General features: G+C 46.9%; 1 protein-coding gene across 2 annotated transcripts in view; it reads right to left on the reverse strand.

Moving 5' to 3' along the window:
- The window catches only part of MST1 (macrophage stimulating 1), a 1,288,434-nt gene that overhangs the window by 132,554 nt on the left and 1,138,288 nt on the right, over positions 1–17,592 (reverse strand). For both annotated transcript variants that reach the window (XM_069644177.1, XM_069644176.1), the window contains one exon: positions 2,527–2,673. In XM_069644177.1, the coding sequence (XP_069500278.1) occupies positions 2,527–2,673 (147 nt within the window). The remainder of the gene's footprint in view (positions 1–2,526; positions 2,674–17,592) is intronic.

Consider the following 17,592-nt stretch of genomic DNA (forward strand, 5'->3'; position numbering starts at 1 on the left):
TCCAGCGGGGGCAGTTGCTCCTGGCAGCGGATGCAAGTCAGTGCTTCGTCCGGGGGAAGAAAGGATCTCGTCGGGGAGGAAGACAGGAGTCCGTTGACCTGCCAGGGAAGAAACCAGCCGCGGAGTTCTCAGGTAAAAGGAGCGGTCCTTTTATTCGCGGTCCAGTGGCAAGTGGCTATCCAGTTGCCGGGGTGCTTGGCACGGGCAATTCGACCACAAGACGTCCTGGGATGCGAGGAAAAGAAGGTAAACTGGTTGTGCCCACCAGTCAGTGGAAGAAGCCTCTCCAGCCGGGAGATCTTCTCTGTCGTCGGGAAGTGGTGAGTCGGTTCCACCGGTGGTGTCATCGTGGTACGTCGGCTCAGCTTCTCCCTCGTCGGATTCTCAGGTCCTGTGGCGACTTCTGAAGTTCCAGTCCCCAAAGCCCTGCTTTTATGCAGCACACACCCCTTCACTCAGCCTAGCTGTCAATCAAACATGCTAAGTGGTGAGCCGGCCAGCTCACCACTTGGGCCAATCACACAAGAGTGCGACTTGAGTTACCAAGGTAACTCAGTCCAGGGTGCCTAAACCCCCTCCCACACCCCTGTGGTACCCAGACAGAGTGGCACCACTTTTGGAGGCTTCTGTGGAGAAGCCTGCCAAAAAGTGGAACAAAGGGCTCGACTTGGGTTAGAGTCACAGAAGAGAACACAAACGCCATTTTAGAATAGAGTCCTGGCAAAAAATACCAACCAGCGAATTAATATTAAATAAATAAACCAGCGGTATTTTCGAGGCTATAGAATTAAATAATTAAAGTTGGTAGCCTCGAACAATGGGAAAATCCCATAGGGATATATTCGCGGTCGAATATAAAAAGTAGTATCCACTGCCACCAGCCAAAACTCGATCAGGGGGGACGGAGACGTGCCCCCTCGACTAGCAGACCCCGGGGCAATCGAATTGTACGTCCACAATATGATGGTTTGTACCGGTTTCTGTTAATAATTTGGGACTAGTAAAGCCAATGGTGACTTTACATGCCCTGGGAGACAGTAGTCAGTCCCAGGGTATGGAGTCTATGGTGGGGTGGGGTGTCACTATGACACCCCTGTGTAACGCACACAGTAAAAACACATGAGACCCTATGGAGTAAAGGACCCCATAGCCCATAAAACACATTAACAGTCAAAGGAACACCATAAATGTGCGTTTTCTTATTAACTTTCTCTACTGCTTCTTGTCCAAATGTCCAAGAGTGGGAGAAAAAGAGTCTCACTCTTGACAGGAGAAAAAAACAAACTCCAGAAATCCAGCAAAGCTGCTGGGGGACTCACTAGGTTAGGAAATTCACCCTAAAGAGAGAATTCTCCCTAACACCACGCAATGGGTGGCCTCCTTTCTCGCCCCCGTAATGGCAGAGTGGCCACCAACGATGCCAGCTCGACGCTGGCACTGCAGAGTAGCACAGGAATCCTGCATCTCAGCATCCTTATTCAATATCTATATCCTACCACTCTTGAGACTTGACCGCCTGGGTGTCATTTATACCAACTATGTGGATGATGCCCAGGTTGTCATGAAACTCTTGGGTACTCACTCACAGGATTCCCTGGCCATCAATACCATCTCTATTCTGCCCTCCAGGCCTGAATGGCAGCTACCTCCTTGGCCCTCAATCCCGATAAAACGGAGCTGCCGATTGTTGCCTCAGGCCCCAAGCTTAAAAAACTGGCCCCAAGTATAAAAGCGTTACCATCGCCAACAGCATCATCGCAGTGGCAAAGATGGTGAAGACGCTTGGCGTTATACTGGATGCAGAGCCGACAATGAATCATCACATTTCCCAGATTCGGGCCTCATGTGGCTTTTTTAAAAAAACTACTTCACCATATCTGCACGTTTCTTTCTCACAAAAACGCATCCCTCCTGGCCTCCGGCCTCATAAATTCTCGTCTGGACTACTTTAATAGTCTTCTGGGTGGTTCCTCCCAAACCAATATATCTGCACTGCAAGTGATCCAAAACAGAGCACTACGAGCAACATTTGGTTGAACTAGGCACGTTCACACTACGGCCGTTATGAGGGAATTGCACTTGCTGCCTGTAAAACACTTTCACCCACAAGATCCTCACACTGACTCGTAAGTGCTCGAGTTATGAGGCTCCCAAATACCTCAATGACCGGTTGAAGGCATATGTGGCCTCTCGCAATCTCAGATCTAAGTATCAATCCAGACTCATGCAGCCCAGATTTAGGCTTGCCAAATTTGAAGGAACATACTTTGATGCTCAAGTACCTGCAATCTGGAATGCCCTCCCCCGCGATCTAAGAAGAATTGAAACGACAACTCAGTTCAAGAAGATGTTTAAGACCCTCCTTTTCAACTCCTCTTGATTGAGCTCCTCTGTCTCTAACACTCCCGATCGAATGCTTCTGCTTGTTGTCTGGTTCGACTTATTTTCTGTGCGCTGTGAGGCAAATGGGCATGCAGTGCTTTTAGAAAAATTAAAATAAATAATAGGATGGAATATTAGACTCACCTTTCTAGTTTCAGCATGACCAGGTGCGAATTGTTGGGTCCACAGACAATATCTGAAATGGGGATTGCCTGCTTCTCTGGATCATCTTTTTTCGGGTTCTTCAACAGGGTTCCCAGCCATGCCTCATAGCCTGTTAAATCTGCAGCACTAAGGATATAAGGCAATATAATTTACCCAACAAACTCATTAACAGTGCCACAGGACAGTCATATTTTCCAAACAAAATAAGAAGCAGCAGAGAAAGGTAATAAGAAAACGCACTTCTGGGGGGGAAAAAAAAGACACACCTTTTCATCTATCAGTTTATGAACAGAAACACAGCAGTGCAGTATAGTCCTGACAGCCTTATGGTTGGAGCATTGGGACATGTATACAAAACACCCAAAATATTATGGTGTTTGAAAAGACTTGAACAAAAAAAAAACGTCACGTGAAGTGTGAAATTAGGATAGTCCATTTGAGTCAGGTCACACATTTCACAACATCACATAGTAGCCACTGCTGGAAGTTCACCTCCAGTCCTGAGCCCCATCAGCATGACATTGTGGGTATGCAAATTGGTGTTTTGTGTACATGCCCTAATGCTCCAACCACAAGGTTTCACAGATAATCCCTAATAAGCGCGAAACCAGGTATGTAGTTGTCCTGACATCCTTGCAAAATGTCTCTCTTTGGTTGATTAAGCGATGTATAAAGTAGCACTACCCTCAAAGACAATTTCCTGGAGAAAAAAGGCTTTCATTTGGGTTTATTTGCATGCCCACAGTGCCTTGCTGATGTGGCTCAGTACTGGAGGTGAACTTCCAGCGATGGCTACTAAGTGGCATTGTGGAATGTGTTACTTGGCTTAAATGGACTATACTCATTTCACATTTTAGGTGAAAGGTTTTTCTCCTGCTCCCACTTGGGTAACCCACTGTGGGTTACACACTACTCCAGTACCACAAGCAGTTACATTTTAACACTGACACACAAATCAGAATGTAAGCCATACACTTGGAAGGCACTCCAGAACCATATACCCAGTCTTCAGTAGTACAGCCCTACCAGATAAAGAGTCTGTGGGAGCCTTTAGGTGCCTCAAGGAGGTTCATGTGACTCAAAGGTGAGCAGTCTAGGAGAGGGGACAGTTAGGAAATGCAGGAAAATAAAGGTAGCTAAAGCAGAGCAATAGTAGCAGGCAAACAATTGACTTAAGGGCCTTGCGTCCCATTGTACAGTTGTAGGAAACAGCGACCACTCCTGGGGTCCAAGAGGATTACCCTCCGAAGTACTGAACTGAACCCCATCACCCTGGGCCACCAGGACTTTGTGCCCAATGATGGGGGTGGAGAGATGCAAGAGATACAAGGGATCTCACGCAGGGATGTCATTTCACTAAAATGCCAGGGGTAGCGGAAGTGACATCACATGACCCATGACATCTGATGACATCACAGGAAATGATGTCATTTGACCCCCATCCCCAAGTGGCATCACGGGAAGTGATGGCACACAACCTTTTACCTCTTGACAAAACAGGAAGTGGCATCACATTGCATTGTTCCTCAGTGCAGTAAGAAAAATATGCTTATATCACTGTAATATGATATACATTACACACACAAATGGATCACCATATGTAGTGTTAATATCAGTGTGTATCGGCCCATATTACCAACTTATTGAGTATGCAAGCAGACATCCAACACAACAACCTGGACTATTGTACATCACTCAGGATAAACTGTAAACAGGGAGAGCTTCTTGAAGAGGACGAAACCCCAAAGTGCAGACATCCAGTGCCTGGTAAGTGTCTGGCCACAGATTGGAAAGAGCAACTGACCAACACAAGTCCAACCAGAAGAATGATGGTCTGCAGGGTTGCCCAGAACTGTGCCAGTGGTTATGAATGATTTGAAACCTTCCAGTATCACCTTTCTGTTTTGCTTATTTGTAAGTAACCCACAGTTTTTGTTTCTCGATGGGAGAGCGGGGAAGGATGTGTTGTAGGTCACAGTAATTGCAGGGCTTGTTACTGTAGAATGTAAGCAGCAGCTCCACGAGATCTCCCCTAGAAAAAGCATGCTGGGCCTAGAGACGTAGGCTTCTCCTCACTCATGACGTCCAATGAGTCTGGAACATGTCTGGGGATGCTTGTGGTCTCATGTAAAATGGATGTGACCTAGCAGTTCGGGTTGGACTGCCCCTTTTTGGGTGGGGCCAAGCATGATTTGCATATGGTTTTTCCCCCTTCTATGGTGGCTTGGCAGGCTTAAGTAAACGATGGTCTGGAAGGTTGCCCAGAGCTTTGCCAATGGTTATGAATGATTTGAAACCTTCCAGCCCCCACCTTTCCGTTTTGCTTATTTGGTAAGAAACCCACCGATTTTTTTGTTAGATGGGAGATGGAGGGGAATGTGTCGCAGGTCATAGTAATTGCAGGTTCATTTCATTTTAAAATGTAAACAGCAGCAGCTCCATGAAATCACCCCTAGAAAAGGCCAATTTTTATTATTTTCTTTGGTCCTTTATATCTTGCTTAATGCCAGCCTCCCCCAGCTTCTAAGCACTGAACCAGGAACTGAACCCATGCATCCACTTGTTCCCAAAGCAGGTGTGTTGCCCCTGAGCTGTCTATATATATATAGAGGGCAACTTCATGACTTCATGTAAATTAATTATCTCCCCTTGCGTCCATCTACAGTGTGCCTGTGATGCAGGACTGGCAAATCTGGGTCAGGCCACACTGTGCCTAGGCAGGATTGGTGGCAGAAGCCACTGGGGCACACCCCTCTCATCACAGGCCCAGTGGCTCACTAGATGTGCAAAGCAGACAGCAAAAACACTGATGAGATTTGCTTCATGGTTTTTCCTGCATCCCTGTTATTTCTCCAGCTAATGAGATTCCAGGTGAAAAAAGCTGTGGCACATTTGCATTTACAACCGCCTATTTCAGGTGCTACACATATAACTGCTCTTGGCACTGCATCTTTGTCTAGTGGTCCAGGGGTAGCAAAGACAGGTCTAGAGGGAGCAGCGGGGGAGCCAGGGGTAGCAGTTGCTACCCTTGGTTATGCCTAAATGACGTCCCTGTCTCACGCCACACATCCCAATAAAGATAAGAAACTTGACTGATACACATCTTGCATTGAAGCCCAGGCAGGTGCAGGAGGCGCTCTGCAGCCTGGTGGTTGGACAAGCTACAGCACAGTCTGCCCAGCATCACACAGTAGAACCTTGAAGATGTCGGCAAAGAGTTCCAGACAATAGGTCTGATACAGGTACTTGCAACAAGGAACATCTGGGTCCAGGACTTGCAAAGCAAAGGCAAAGATGCATTCTCCAACGACCGATAAGAGGTGACAAATCTAGAACAGGACAAATGACTGCTTGGTAACACCAGTCACAGGGAGTAAGCACACCTTGCAGAGGTCTTCACCGACCATCAGAAGGTTGTGATTTGTTTTTCAGGAGAGTTTGCTGAGCCAATGCAGGTTCCGGCAGCACACCAGCTACGTCCCGCAGTCATCTTCATCAGATCTCCAATAGTCATCTCTGTTCCTGGGTGTAGCATTTACTCTTATACTCAGAATTCCAGCTGTGGACGACCTCTGCTCTCTAACAAGGATGCAAACATTCAAACTTAGAGGTGGATTTTCCAGTAGCAGCCAGCCGCCCCCCAGAATATACCCAGCAACAGCCATGCCCATGGCAGAATGTGGATATGGACAGACAGCTCTCCTCCCCACTTTGTGCCAACTCACACATATGGGAGAACCTTCGCGGGCCTTCGGCAACAAGCATGCCAATGTGCCTGAAGAAAGGAGATCCTCTGCCACCTGGCAAAGTAGGAGGACAGCCAACAACAGACAAACCATAATGAATAGAACGTAAAATGCACAGAGAAGCCATTTTGAGAATACAGTCCTCTTAAGTGGATTATCACGGTAAAAAAGGTAGCATGCTACAGTTCACCACAAAAGGGTGACAATAAATGCAATGACTTTCTTTCCAGGCATCCTTGAACAGGTTGGTGATAGATATGTTACTCAGGACAAAGAAAATATGCCATAAAGTGTTCATGCAGCACTCCATGAGAGTTGGCTTGTGCTGCCAGGTTAAAAACACAAGTCATAAACAGGAGAGGAACACTCCTGCACTGATACTGACATGGGCTACCCAGTGCACCCAAAACAGCATTTCAGTAGTGGCCCTGGGGACCATGGAAGCATAGCACATAAGGTAGGGGTGCTGCCATAGGAATACATGGATGGCAGACAAAACGGGAAAGGTCACCTCAAACAGGAAACCCAAAAGTGTCCCCAGAACAAAAGTAAAGGGAGGAGGGGGGAGTGAGATAGTCTCACTAACCCTCTAGGTCAGTGAACATTTAATGAGAGTCCAGCAGTAGCCATGTCATGCTCGAAGAAGAGAGGGAAAGATTTCCCCAAAATATCTGCCTAATATCACATTACCTCAAACCCTGACACCCACAAGGGTCCGGGCCTAGCACACCCCATTAAAATATCAGACCAGGAAGGCGTGGCTTGGAGCTGTAGCGCGTGGCATGTCTCCTTATGAGCTCCTGACCCAGACAGGACTACCTAACTGCGTTCCGCAGCAGAAAACACACTGTTTTATCTGGAACCGCTCACCAGGCTGGGGGAAAGTGTGTAGTCCAGCTTGGCAGGAGGGAATAAGTCCCTAAATGCCTGACTACTGAGAATCGGATCTCGGCAGAAAGACGCGGTGTGGCCCTGCAAAATCCAAGATGGCGACCGGGGCTCACAGCATGAGGTCCCAGGAAGGTGCTTGCAACACCTTGAACGGCTTCACGGCGGCCCCGCTGCAGAATTCTCCCAAAATTGACTGCAAACTGGTTTCTCCGCACCATCCTCCTGGACATAATCACATTATTGGAAGGCTGCCTCCTCGTAGGAGGGGACTTCAATCTAGTACCTAACCCAAATACTGGCAAGACCCTGCCACCATCAAGAGCGGATTTTTTGTGAGCAATAGGGTTTGCTGAATTCTTGAGGGAAACGGGGTCAGTAGATGTTTGGTGACTCTCCAATGAGGGAGCACGTGACTACACATTTTACTTCCATGTACATAAAGGTCTCCCTAGGATAGACTTAAATCTTAATGTCCAGCAAGCTAGTCCCGTCCCTGGAAGAAGTTCAGATACATCCAAGGGTTATTTCAGATCATGCCCCAGTACAGACCGGATTTAGGGTATGCGGTCTCCCAAAGCCACCACAATGGCACTGGAAGTTGCAAGACTCACTATTGCAGGACGTGGTAATTAAAGAGGAAATATCTAATGCACTCACTTGTTACTTTGGGAAAAACTCCTCGGTGGGGTGCTCGGAAGCAGTAATCTGGGACACCATGAAGCCAGTGATCAGGTGAGCGCTAATAAGATGTGCTACAGCATAAAAGAGGGCTGGACAACTGCAGCAGTCTAGGCTGGAGGAGAGGGTAGCAGCGATGGAAGGGGCACATAAAACAAACGAGTCTGTGAAAAAAGGTAGTGAGATTAAAAATGCAAAATCCATCCTGGAAATGCACCTTGCGGACAAATCCGCTCGGGTACTTGCATACACCAAACAGTTCTATTACATAAACAGTAGCCAGGCAAACAGACTATTAGTATACAAATAAAAAAAGATCCACACCCGAAATAACATTCCCAAAATGAAGACAGGTTTTTACTGACCTCTGAGGATGACAAAAAGATTGCGATGATGTACCATAATAGCGAGGTAATGACAGGGAGACCGATTGATGAATTGTTGCAAACCAATTACCTGGCCACTTCCCCAGAAGGGTTTGATCTAATTTAGTTAGAACCTCTTGAACTCCCCATAACCCTGGAGGAAGTGAAAGACACCATAAAAACCCTAGCAAATGCAGACCCAGACCCCAACGGAATTTCTGTGAGGTTCTAGGGTGTACGCTCACATCCTAGACCAGAGCTTACTACGCTCTTTAACTATTTCTTAGCTACAGGGCACATCACCCCATCCATGGTGGAATCTCTTACAATACTCATTCCCAAACCGGATAAAGACCCAGAGAACTGTGCATCCTATAGGCCCATAACATTAATGGATAACAATGCAAAGATCTTTTCTAAGATCCTGGCAACCAGACTTGCTGGGGTCCTCCCTGACCTAATTCACCCGGACCAAACGGGATTCATCCTGGGGCATAATACCCAAGATAACATCAGGCGCACCCGAGATGTGGCCGAATGTGCCTCAAGAATGAAAGTAGAAATTGCTGTGATCTCCCTCGACGCCCACAAAGTGTTTGACCTACTAGACTGGGGTTATATACAGAAGATACTAACTTGCTTTGGGTTTGGCCCAAACTTTATTACATTGGGTCATGGCTAACTATTAAAATCACTCTCCCTCCTTGAGAATCAATGGGATACGATCCCCCCAAGCTTCATATCTCTCGAGGTACTCCTCAGGGCAGCCTCCCATCTCCCCTATTATTCGCCCTCTCTATGCAACCGTTTGCATCTAGAATCTGAGACAACCCACAAGTACAAGGGCTACAGTTGGGTGGGAACCAGTATGAGGTCTCCATGTATGCTGATGACGTCATCCTCTCCCTAACGCCGATTGAGAGCTCACGGGAAGCACTTTGACAGGAGGTCTCAACATTTGGGGAGGCTTCGGGCTTCACGGTTAATTACGAAAAGTCAAGACCTTAGGAATAAACATTACCCAGAAACGCAGAAAAGCGCTAACAAACATCAGCCCCATCCCCTGGGCCAAATCACAAATCACCTACTTGGCGGTCAACATACCAAACAGAACTGAGTGTGCCGGGCCAACTTCCCACAACTGCTCCGAAACCTATTGAGCGGCCTGGAGCATTGGCGCAAACAAGAGGTATCATGGCTGGGGAGAATTGCAGCACTGAAAATGAACTTGATCCCGAGACTGCTCTACCAGTACCTAGCGTTACCGGTAACCATACACGCAGGAGAGCTCCAAAAGTTACAAAAGGGTATATTGAACTATGTACGGAGCAGGAAAAAAACAAGAATTGCTAAGAGTGATGCTCAAGGGGGCAGCTGTGGGAGGCCTTGGAGTCCCAGATGCCTCTAGATATAGTCTGGCAGCACAATTATCACTCCTCCAAATATCACATGGCAGGCCAACACCAACCAGCCCCAGTGGAAAAAAATAGAAGCGTATTGGCCTGCAACCCCTCTATCCACCCTACCACTCCTTGCAACATCTTGCAAAGCCCCGGGCCACTATTGGCCGCTAAAAACGCAGTCCAGTGCTGGAAGAGGGCGACAAGCTGCTGGGGCCATAGGGGATCATTAGGACTGCTCATCCTAGTATGGAATAACCCTGACTTCACCCCGGACTAAAGCTAGCAGGGTTCAAGAATTGGCATGAGGGGATTGAGGCAAATTAAGGACTTCTATACCAATGGAACACCACTCTGCAAAATTAAATTCCAAATCCCAGAAACCGAAAGATTCCGTTATGCCCAACTCCACCACAACATAAGAACGCAAGGGAGCAGAGAACTTAACCATCTGGAAAACACATTAAGGCCAGAGGCCACGGGAGGGAAAACCTCAATCCTATACAAGCTCCTAGAGAAAGGTGACCCCAGCAAGAAGGAGAACTATATGTTTAAGTGGGAAAGGGACCTAGGGAGAGAACTGGAGTTGGAGGAATGTGGGCAGATTTGGTCCCGCATGCACAAAACCTCTAAATGTATTACGAATAAAGAGGGGGCTGTGAAAGTATGTTACAGGTGGCATGTCACCCCAGAAATCCTAAACAAAGGCAATCCGGGGCAGTCACCACTTTGTAGGAGGAGATGCACAGTGGTGGGATCATTATTCCATCTTTTATGGTCTTGCCCAAAGTCAATGCAATTCTGGAGGGAGGTGTTGGACCAGATTAGATTAATCACGTGATTGACAATACCTTGGGACCCGGAGGATTGTGCTACTGGGGGACACCGGCGGCCGGACGTTCCCACTTATGGGACACTGGATTACCCACCTTCACACTGCAGCTAAAATTATTATCGCCTGGCTATGGAAGCAACCTGAAGGCCCGGCAATCACCATGTGGTGGGAAAAATGCTAGAAGACAGCAGTGGCAGAGAAAATAATAGCCTCTTGACTGGGCGTCATGGGAAGATTTTATAACACCTGGAGAACAATTCCCTGACATAGTGCGACAACCACCAGTACTTCGATGGTGTACGAAGCATTGAGCCCCTTATGCATCTCCCTATCGATCACCACCTGATAATGGAACTGTGCAATGTACTAAGCTCAACAAATGTATAGCCTGATGTTATTTACCCTGTCTCACATTATTAAGCCTAATTGCGCCTGTACTTTGATCTGACCTGACATCGGTTGTAAAATACCAATAAAATATATTGTTGAAGAAAAAAAAACATCAGACCAAGCCGTGTCTGTTTCAGGCCTGGTCACATATAATAATCCATGTGTTAAAGGAAAGTCTCTTCCTGTAAACACAATTTACCCAGACATCTCCAACACTAAGGGGGAAAGGTTGTCCCCTTAACTGAAGCATCCAGTGCAGCGCTGACTATTCTATTTCACCCAGCCCACTGAAGGGACTTGCTTTGAAAGTCTGCGGAAACGGGGACTAGCACAGCAGTTCTTCTGACTCCGTTTCAGGTCCATGAGCCTTCGTGTACAGAGACTGCCACATGGAATTCTGCACATGCTGGCACACAGAATCAAGTAATACAGAGAGCTTACCATGCATTTACAGAGTTAGCGAACTGCATGCTAGTGTAACTGTGGCCCTCAGCCCCATGCAGGCTTCCTTTAGGAGGGACGTATCTGCAAGTCCAAAATTCAAGATGGGGGGTGGGCCCGGATGTAGGCTTGGCCCAAACCTCTGTGCCCAAATTAGCCCCAGGTGTGTTCAGCGAAATGAGCCAATCCCAAACCTCACTGAATCAGCATTCACAGGTGCCAGCCTTCAGCCTCAGACCCACGCTGAAGATGGAGGAAATAAATAGAGCCGGATACAGTTGACAGGTCTGAGTTGTTGGAGCAGACTGTAGATGGCAGACTGAGGAACTTTAGCATATTGCAATGACTGCAAAGGCAGTTGGAGCGGTCAGGGGAAGTGGAAGTGGAAAGAGTGGAGTAGGTGGAAACAGGCGGAAGTGGTGAATACCTGAAGGAGGGGGTAGTGCTAGGAGAAGGCAATGAAGAGCTGCAGTGGTGGTTTAACCCATAGACCTAGGGACCTTTAAGACGAGATATCAATACTTCGAGATTAATGGGATGCAGAAGTTACTCAACCATCAATAATCAAATCGACTCAGGAAGTTGGCAAAACTCAGTGCTGTTTTATTTGCAATTGTCTAAAACAGGGAGTTACAACGGACATCAACGGACGTTTGCTCGATTTCTCTCAGCGCATCTCATAAAAAACAACTTTTATTATCAAAATTCATGATAAGTGATGTCACACTAAATGGCAAGCTACAAAAACCTACTTGGGGTTTTGATAGGATTACAGGGAACATCTAAGTATACTGCATGTTTACCCCAGGGAAGGTTGGAGGGGGGATTGAGGGAGGGATGGGAAGGGGGAGGTGGAGGGTCTATAAGGACACATTCCGAATGTTGATGTATTTGTTAAAGGTTAGTTGGAAAATAATAAAAAGAACTTTAAAAAAAAAAAAAAGAAACACAGCATTAGGGTAATTTGGCAAAAACCGACGCAGGCCTGAACAAAGAGAGACTTGGCACTATATAGTCATGGGTGAGGGACCCTGAAAGCCCACATCTACCTAATCTACAAGAACTCACTGACGTACTGGGACAAGAGGACATGGCACTTACAAGGGGTGAGAGTGTGTATACAAAGGACTTTTTCTTTGTTAAGTTGGTTTTCTTTCATGATAGACGCTTTTGGCCTATTGGTAAAGACTGTGAACTGCATCTTTCAAGTCCGGTCATTTGTGTATCCTTCAAGGCCTCACTGATTTAGGATAAAACATGTCTGACCTATTTACAAGTCCTTGAATAGGTCAGTTTGTTTGCACCCATAAAGATCCAAAGTGCGTGCTTGCTTACTTTAAAAAAATTAGGCAAGCAGTAAACTTAATAAGGGGCCTGGATGTCAGCCAACTGATCTTTACCAAGACCTGTTCGGTAGCTGGCCCTTCTCCAGCCCTTGAAGTTACTCCTGTAATGTTTGTGTTGATAAATGCTTCATTTAAATGATGTGTGGGTGTTTTTATTTGTCTACCTAAATGTCTGTTGTAGTTAGATGACTGGAATTTAACCAATGGGCACTTTCAGTCTTCCAATTCCAAATCCAGACCAAAATGTTGTGTTGTATTTCTTGGGTGTGGGTCAAGCCATGTTTTCTTGTGATAGCATAGGGCTTGTAGTTTCCATTAGGACTACAAAATCATCATTAGTTTTTGTGTCATTGTAATTGTCAGTTGTTAATTGGCATTTCCTTATTAAACACATGCTAGCTGCCTTTTTGCTATTCTACTCAAGCCATATGTGGTTTGAAACCACTTTCTGTTTACATCCCAGTCTTGGCTGCGATTTCACTACATGCGCTTTTGTTTAGCGGTTCTTCAGTTTGGAATGAAAACTATGTTCTGTATTGTGGATTTACTCTTACAGCAGCAAAAAGGATCTGCCCCAGAATAGTGCAACAAGAAGCAGTTATGAATTTCTGTAACAGCATACAATGAAGATTACCCCTGCTAATAGCGCAGGGAGTCTTGATTCTATTAAAGACAAGGAGGCGAGCATTATGCTTCAATGTCAATGTATTCCACTGTTCAGCCGTTTCAACAAAAATTCAACTTCTTTAAAATGTTCTCTTTTCTTTTGTAAACTACATTTCCTTCTGTAGTCCATCTCATTTCCGGTCATGTGTTCCTAGTCCTTCCTGTTCTCTTGCGCCACCTCTTCTTTGAATGCTCTGAACTGCACCCCAAACTTGTAACTGGAACAATCCCAACTCAACGAAACAGTGAGATCCGTCAACGAACTTCTAGGTTGTCCTGTAACTGTTCTTCTCTCGGGTCCGGCTGCTCTGCCGACTCTACGCCTTATTTTCCAGTCTCGGCTCAGTTGTTCTTCTGGTCTTCTATCAGGATAGAAAGATATGTTTTAGGGCGGAAAACGCACTGCTCTTTTTTGTATAGGAAAAAAGGTCAATTACACATGTCAACATATACAATTGCAGTGCTTGCTTTGAGTGGGAGAGCAATGCTTGCCTCCTTGTCTTTAATAGAATAAAGACTCCCTGACCTATTAGCACAGGTAATGTTCATTCTATGTCAAGCCCAGAGGCGAGCATTGTGCTTGTTCAAAGCTTCCCATTACTGCCGCCGCTAATGACTGGATAGGCTTAAAATAAAAGGTCCTAAAAGTGCTACTGCTCGCCCAGTCAGCTGCTTGCAGGATATCCTGTAGCGTTGCTCCCTTAGCTAAAGCTTTAGAGGCCATAGCCCCTCTTACTGAATGCACCCCAAACTTAGCCAGGTCTATTCCAGCTAATTTCATGATCTCGCGCACTCGTCTGGCTATGGTGGCTGTCGCTACTGGTTTGTATGGTTTTCTCCGCGCTATCAGTAATTGTGTCGTCCCTGCTGGGCGCATCTCTGCTGTTCTGCTCTCATATTCCCTTAGGCATGCTGCTACGCACCACTCTGGGTGGTCATGTAAATAGGGGTATGAGATAGATGTGGACCCTGTCTTTGTCCTTCTGACAAGGGTGAAGGAAAGCCCCTCTGGTCCAAACGTTTTCCTAGCTACGTCTAGTGCTTTCACATCCGCTACCCTCCTGCATGACACTAGGCATAGGAGAATGGCTAGCTTGCCCGATAATTGTTTCAAAGATCGGTATCTGTTCACTGGCCAGCTATCAAGGAGCTTCAGCAAAACTGTTAAGTCCCATAAATGTATGTATTTCAGTTCTGGTGGCTTTCTAAAATGGAAGCCCTTTATGGGCCTCACTACTGCTTCGCTCTCCCCCGGTATGCAGTAATAAAATCGCGGCAAACTGTCGCCTTTACAAAAAAATTGTGGCAAAAATGCTGTGGTTTGACCTGGTAAAGGTGTACCCCATTATACCATTTAAGGGGAGTGTGGGTTGCAGGGATTTTCCCGCTCCCCTTAAATGGTATAATGGGTCTGGTAGTTGCGGGAGTGTCCCCCACATCCTTTACATGGATGGCAGCGGCAAAACCGCAGCCTTTTTGCCGCGATTTTAACACATGAAACCTCTCCCCCAAGAGCACTCGGATCACGGGGAGATGACCCGCTGAAATTGCGGATTTGTACACTCCTATTGTTCGAAATGGTTTTCCATCTTGCAACAGTTCTGCTAGGAAATTTAGGATTTCTACTACAGGGGCAGAAACAGGATGAAAATGTCTCCTCCTGCACCAGCACAACCATTTGCTCCAAGCTGCATCGTAGCTCCGTCGTGTGGATGGCGCCGACGACTCTGCGATGAACTGTGCAGCTTGCTTCGAAATACCTAGCAGGGCCCAACGTCTCCTGCTATCCTGCACGCCATTAATAGGAGGGTCCCTTTCACTCTCAGAGGATGAAATGACCCAACTGAGTCCGTGAGCAGGTATTCTCCTGCTGGTAAGATTCTCAGACATCCTATCAGTAGTTCCATGAGTGCCAGAAACCATACCTGTGATTTCATTATCAGCACTATCACAATCCGATTCGCTCCTTCCGTGTGCGTCTTTGCTAAAACTCTGCTCAGCATCATAAACGGAGGAAAGGCATAGTGCAGATTCTTGCCCCAGTCTTGTAGGAAGGCATCTGCTCCTCTCGCTGTAAGATCTAACCTCACGTCTTTGAGACTGATCCTTGTGAGCCAGTCGCCTTGTCTTAGTGTCCCTCAGCTGGTGAATCCCTTCCATCTTGAAGTGGCGGTAAGTCACCCAGCTGTTCAGTTCTTTCAAGTTTATCACTGGTCTCACTTTCTCTTTCTTGTGTACCAGGAACATGTTGCTTACAAAGTTTGGTGGTGTTTTGTATGGCTCAATGGCCCTCTTCTGTGCTAGGTGTTGTAGTTCGCTGTGTAGGCTTTCCCTCTCTGCTTGAGCAATGTGTAGGGGTAGTGGATGGTGTGGGGAGTTCTCCGGATGCGGTTCTTGCGTGAACTCTAGGCACAGGCCCTTGGCAGTCTGTAGCACCCAGGCGTTGCTGGAAAGCAGGCGCCAGCTTTGCCAAAATTGCTGTGTCCTCACCCCTGGCAGGAAAGAAGGCGTCTTGTTGTTTATTTTCCTAATACTGGGCTCTGTTATTCTGAGACCTCCTCGTGCCTCATTAACGACCTGTCGCCCGACCTCGATAGCAACCGGTCCCAGCGAAAACCTTCCCAAGAAATATCTTCCTAATTGAGTCTTTGCCATTTTCCAGGGAGTTGTATGCCCCCACAAATCTCCCCATTTCCTTCCCGAAGGTCTCCACGAAGAGAAGGCCCTGTCCTGTTCGCCTGCTTCATAAGAGGCTAGGTCGCCTAATTTGGAATCTGTTTTTAGTAAGAGCCTCTGCCTCTTTTCTGAGGAGATAGGGCAATTTGCATTCCAGAAGAAGCATACTGCTCGCTGCGCCCAATTCTCTAGAATCTCTAGGTCTACTTCTTCCCTGGTGTCTCTGCACCATTCTGCTAGATCCATGATCTTGGCTAGGGGACCTGTGAGGTCCAGCACCTTTTCTTGACAACTCCTCCATGCTCTGTCAATTCCTGTCAGCATTTTTGGGTCCGCTACCTTTCCCGGTAATTCTGGCCTTGGACACTCTGCTCTCATATGTTGTCTTGTTTCTTTTCCGAGCGCTTTTCTCAGTCTCTGCGTCATGTATTTGGCCATCCCAGGAGACGGCTGCCAGTCCGAGGATCTGGGTATCTTATGTTCTCGGGTTCAAACATGTCTGAGATCTCTTCACTATCTTCTAGGTGTTTCTCTTTTCTTAATCTCTTACTTGCGGGGGTTCTATGTCCCTCTCTTCTGATCTCTCCTCTCCCTGCGAAGAGCGTGGGGTCTCTGCTGGCTCCTCTTCATAGTATATCCCCTCATTTACCATATTATTCTCCCCTGGGTTGGGGGTCGTGAGGCTTGGCACGGCCGACTTGCCTAGGAATGTTTCTCTGAGCTTGTTGAAATCATCAGTAGTCTCTGGGGCCTTCTCGTCTGTATCCTGTAAGCTTGGCACGTTCCGCTGTCATGCTTAGGATTCCTTTATTTTCAGTCTTTCTTGACCCTCTTATCCTCAATCTCTCATGTGGGTGTGGGACACAGACTTGCAATACTTTATACGGCTTGTTTGGTTCCCTCGTTAAACACCACCTTTCTCTTGTGTCATCTCTTTTTCTCTCTCTGGGTCCCAGATCCTTCTGGCTTTAACCTTTGGTTTCACATATGGGTGTGAGTCCCAGACTCGCAATGTTGCATTGTTAGGTTATGTTAATGTGCATTCGTATTGCGCCTTATATATCATGGGCATGATCTCAAAGCGGTGTGGGTTTGAACGCCCTTGGGGACCGTAGTCCAGGTCAATGGAGAGAGTAGGGTAGCATACAGTGCTTGGGTGCACTTGGTATGTGTGCAGCCTGTGCAGTTTGCGAGCTGTTAGCTGCATTCTAATGGAAGGAGGTCTCAGAGTCTGTATTCTGGCTGCCGTGGGGCCTGTCTAGGAGATTATATGTGCAGTTAGGCCGATTGTTTCATGGGGTAGAACTGTATTCTAACAGACTGTTGAGGTATTTAAAGGTAGAGTAGGTATGTGTGAAGCTCGGCTAAAATTGATCAAGGGGTATAGCTGCCTTGTATTGTTTGTTGTAAAGTGAAGAGTGAGCATAATGGTAGGAATGAGTGAATGTGCTTATTGGTAGGAGTGGAACTGCTAGGCCCTTGTTAGTCGCAACTGCCTAGCCCAGAGACTGCTGGTCTCTAAAGCCGGCTTCCATGCCCCGACAGTTCCTAAGTGTCTGATGCATTGTCTGGTTGGCTTGCTTTCATGATCCGACTATTCCTGGCCATTGG

Source organism: Ambystoma mexicanum, chromosome 2p (genome assembly GCF_040938575.1).
Source record: "Ambystoma mexicanum isolate Mex_15411 chromosome 2p, UKY_AmexF1_1, whole genome shotgun sequence".
Lineage (NCBI taxonomy): Eukaryota > Metazoa > Chordata > Amphibia > Caudata > Ambystomatidae > Ambystoma > Ambystoma mexicanum.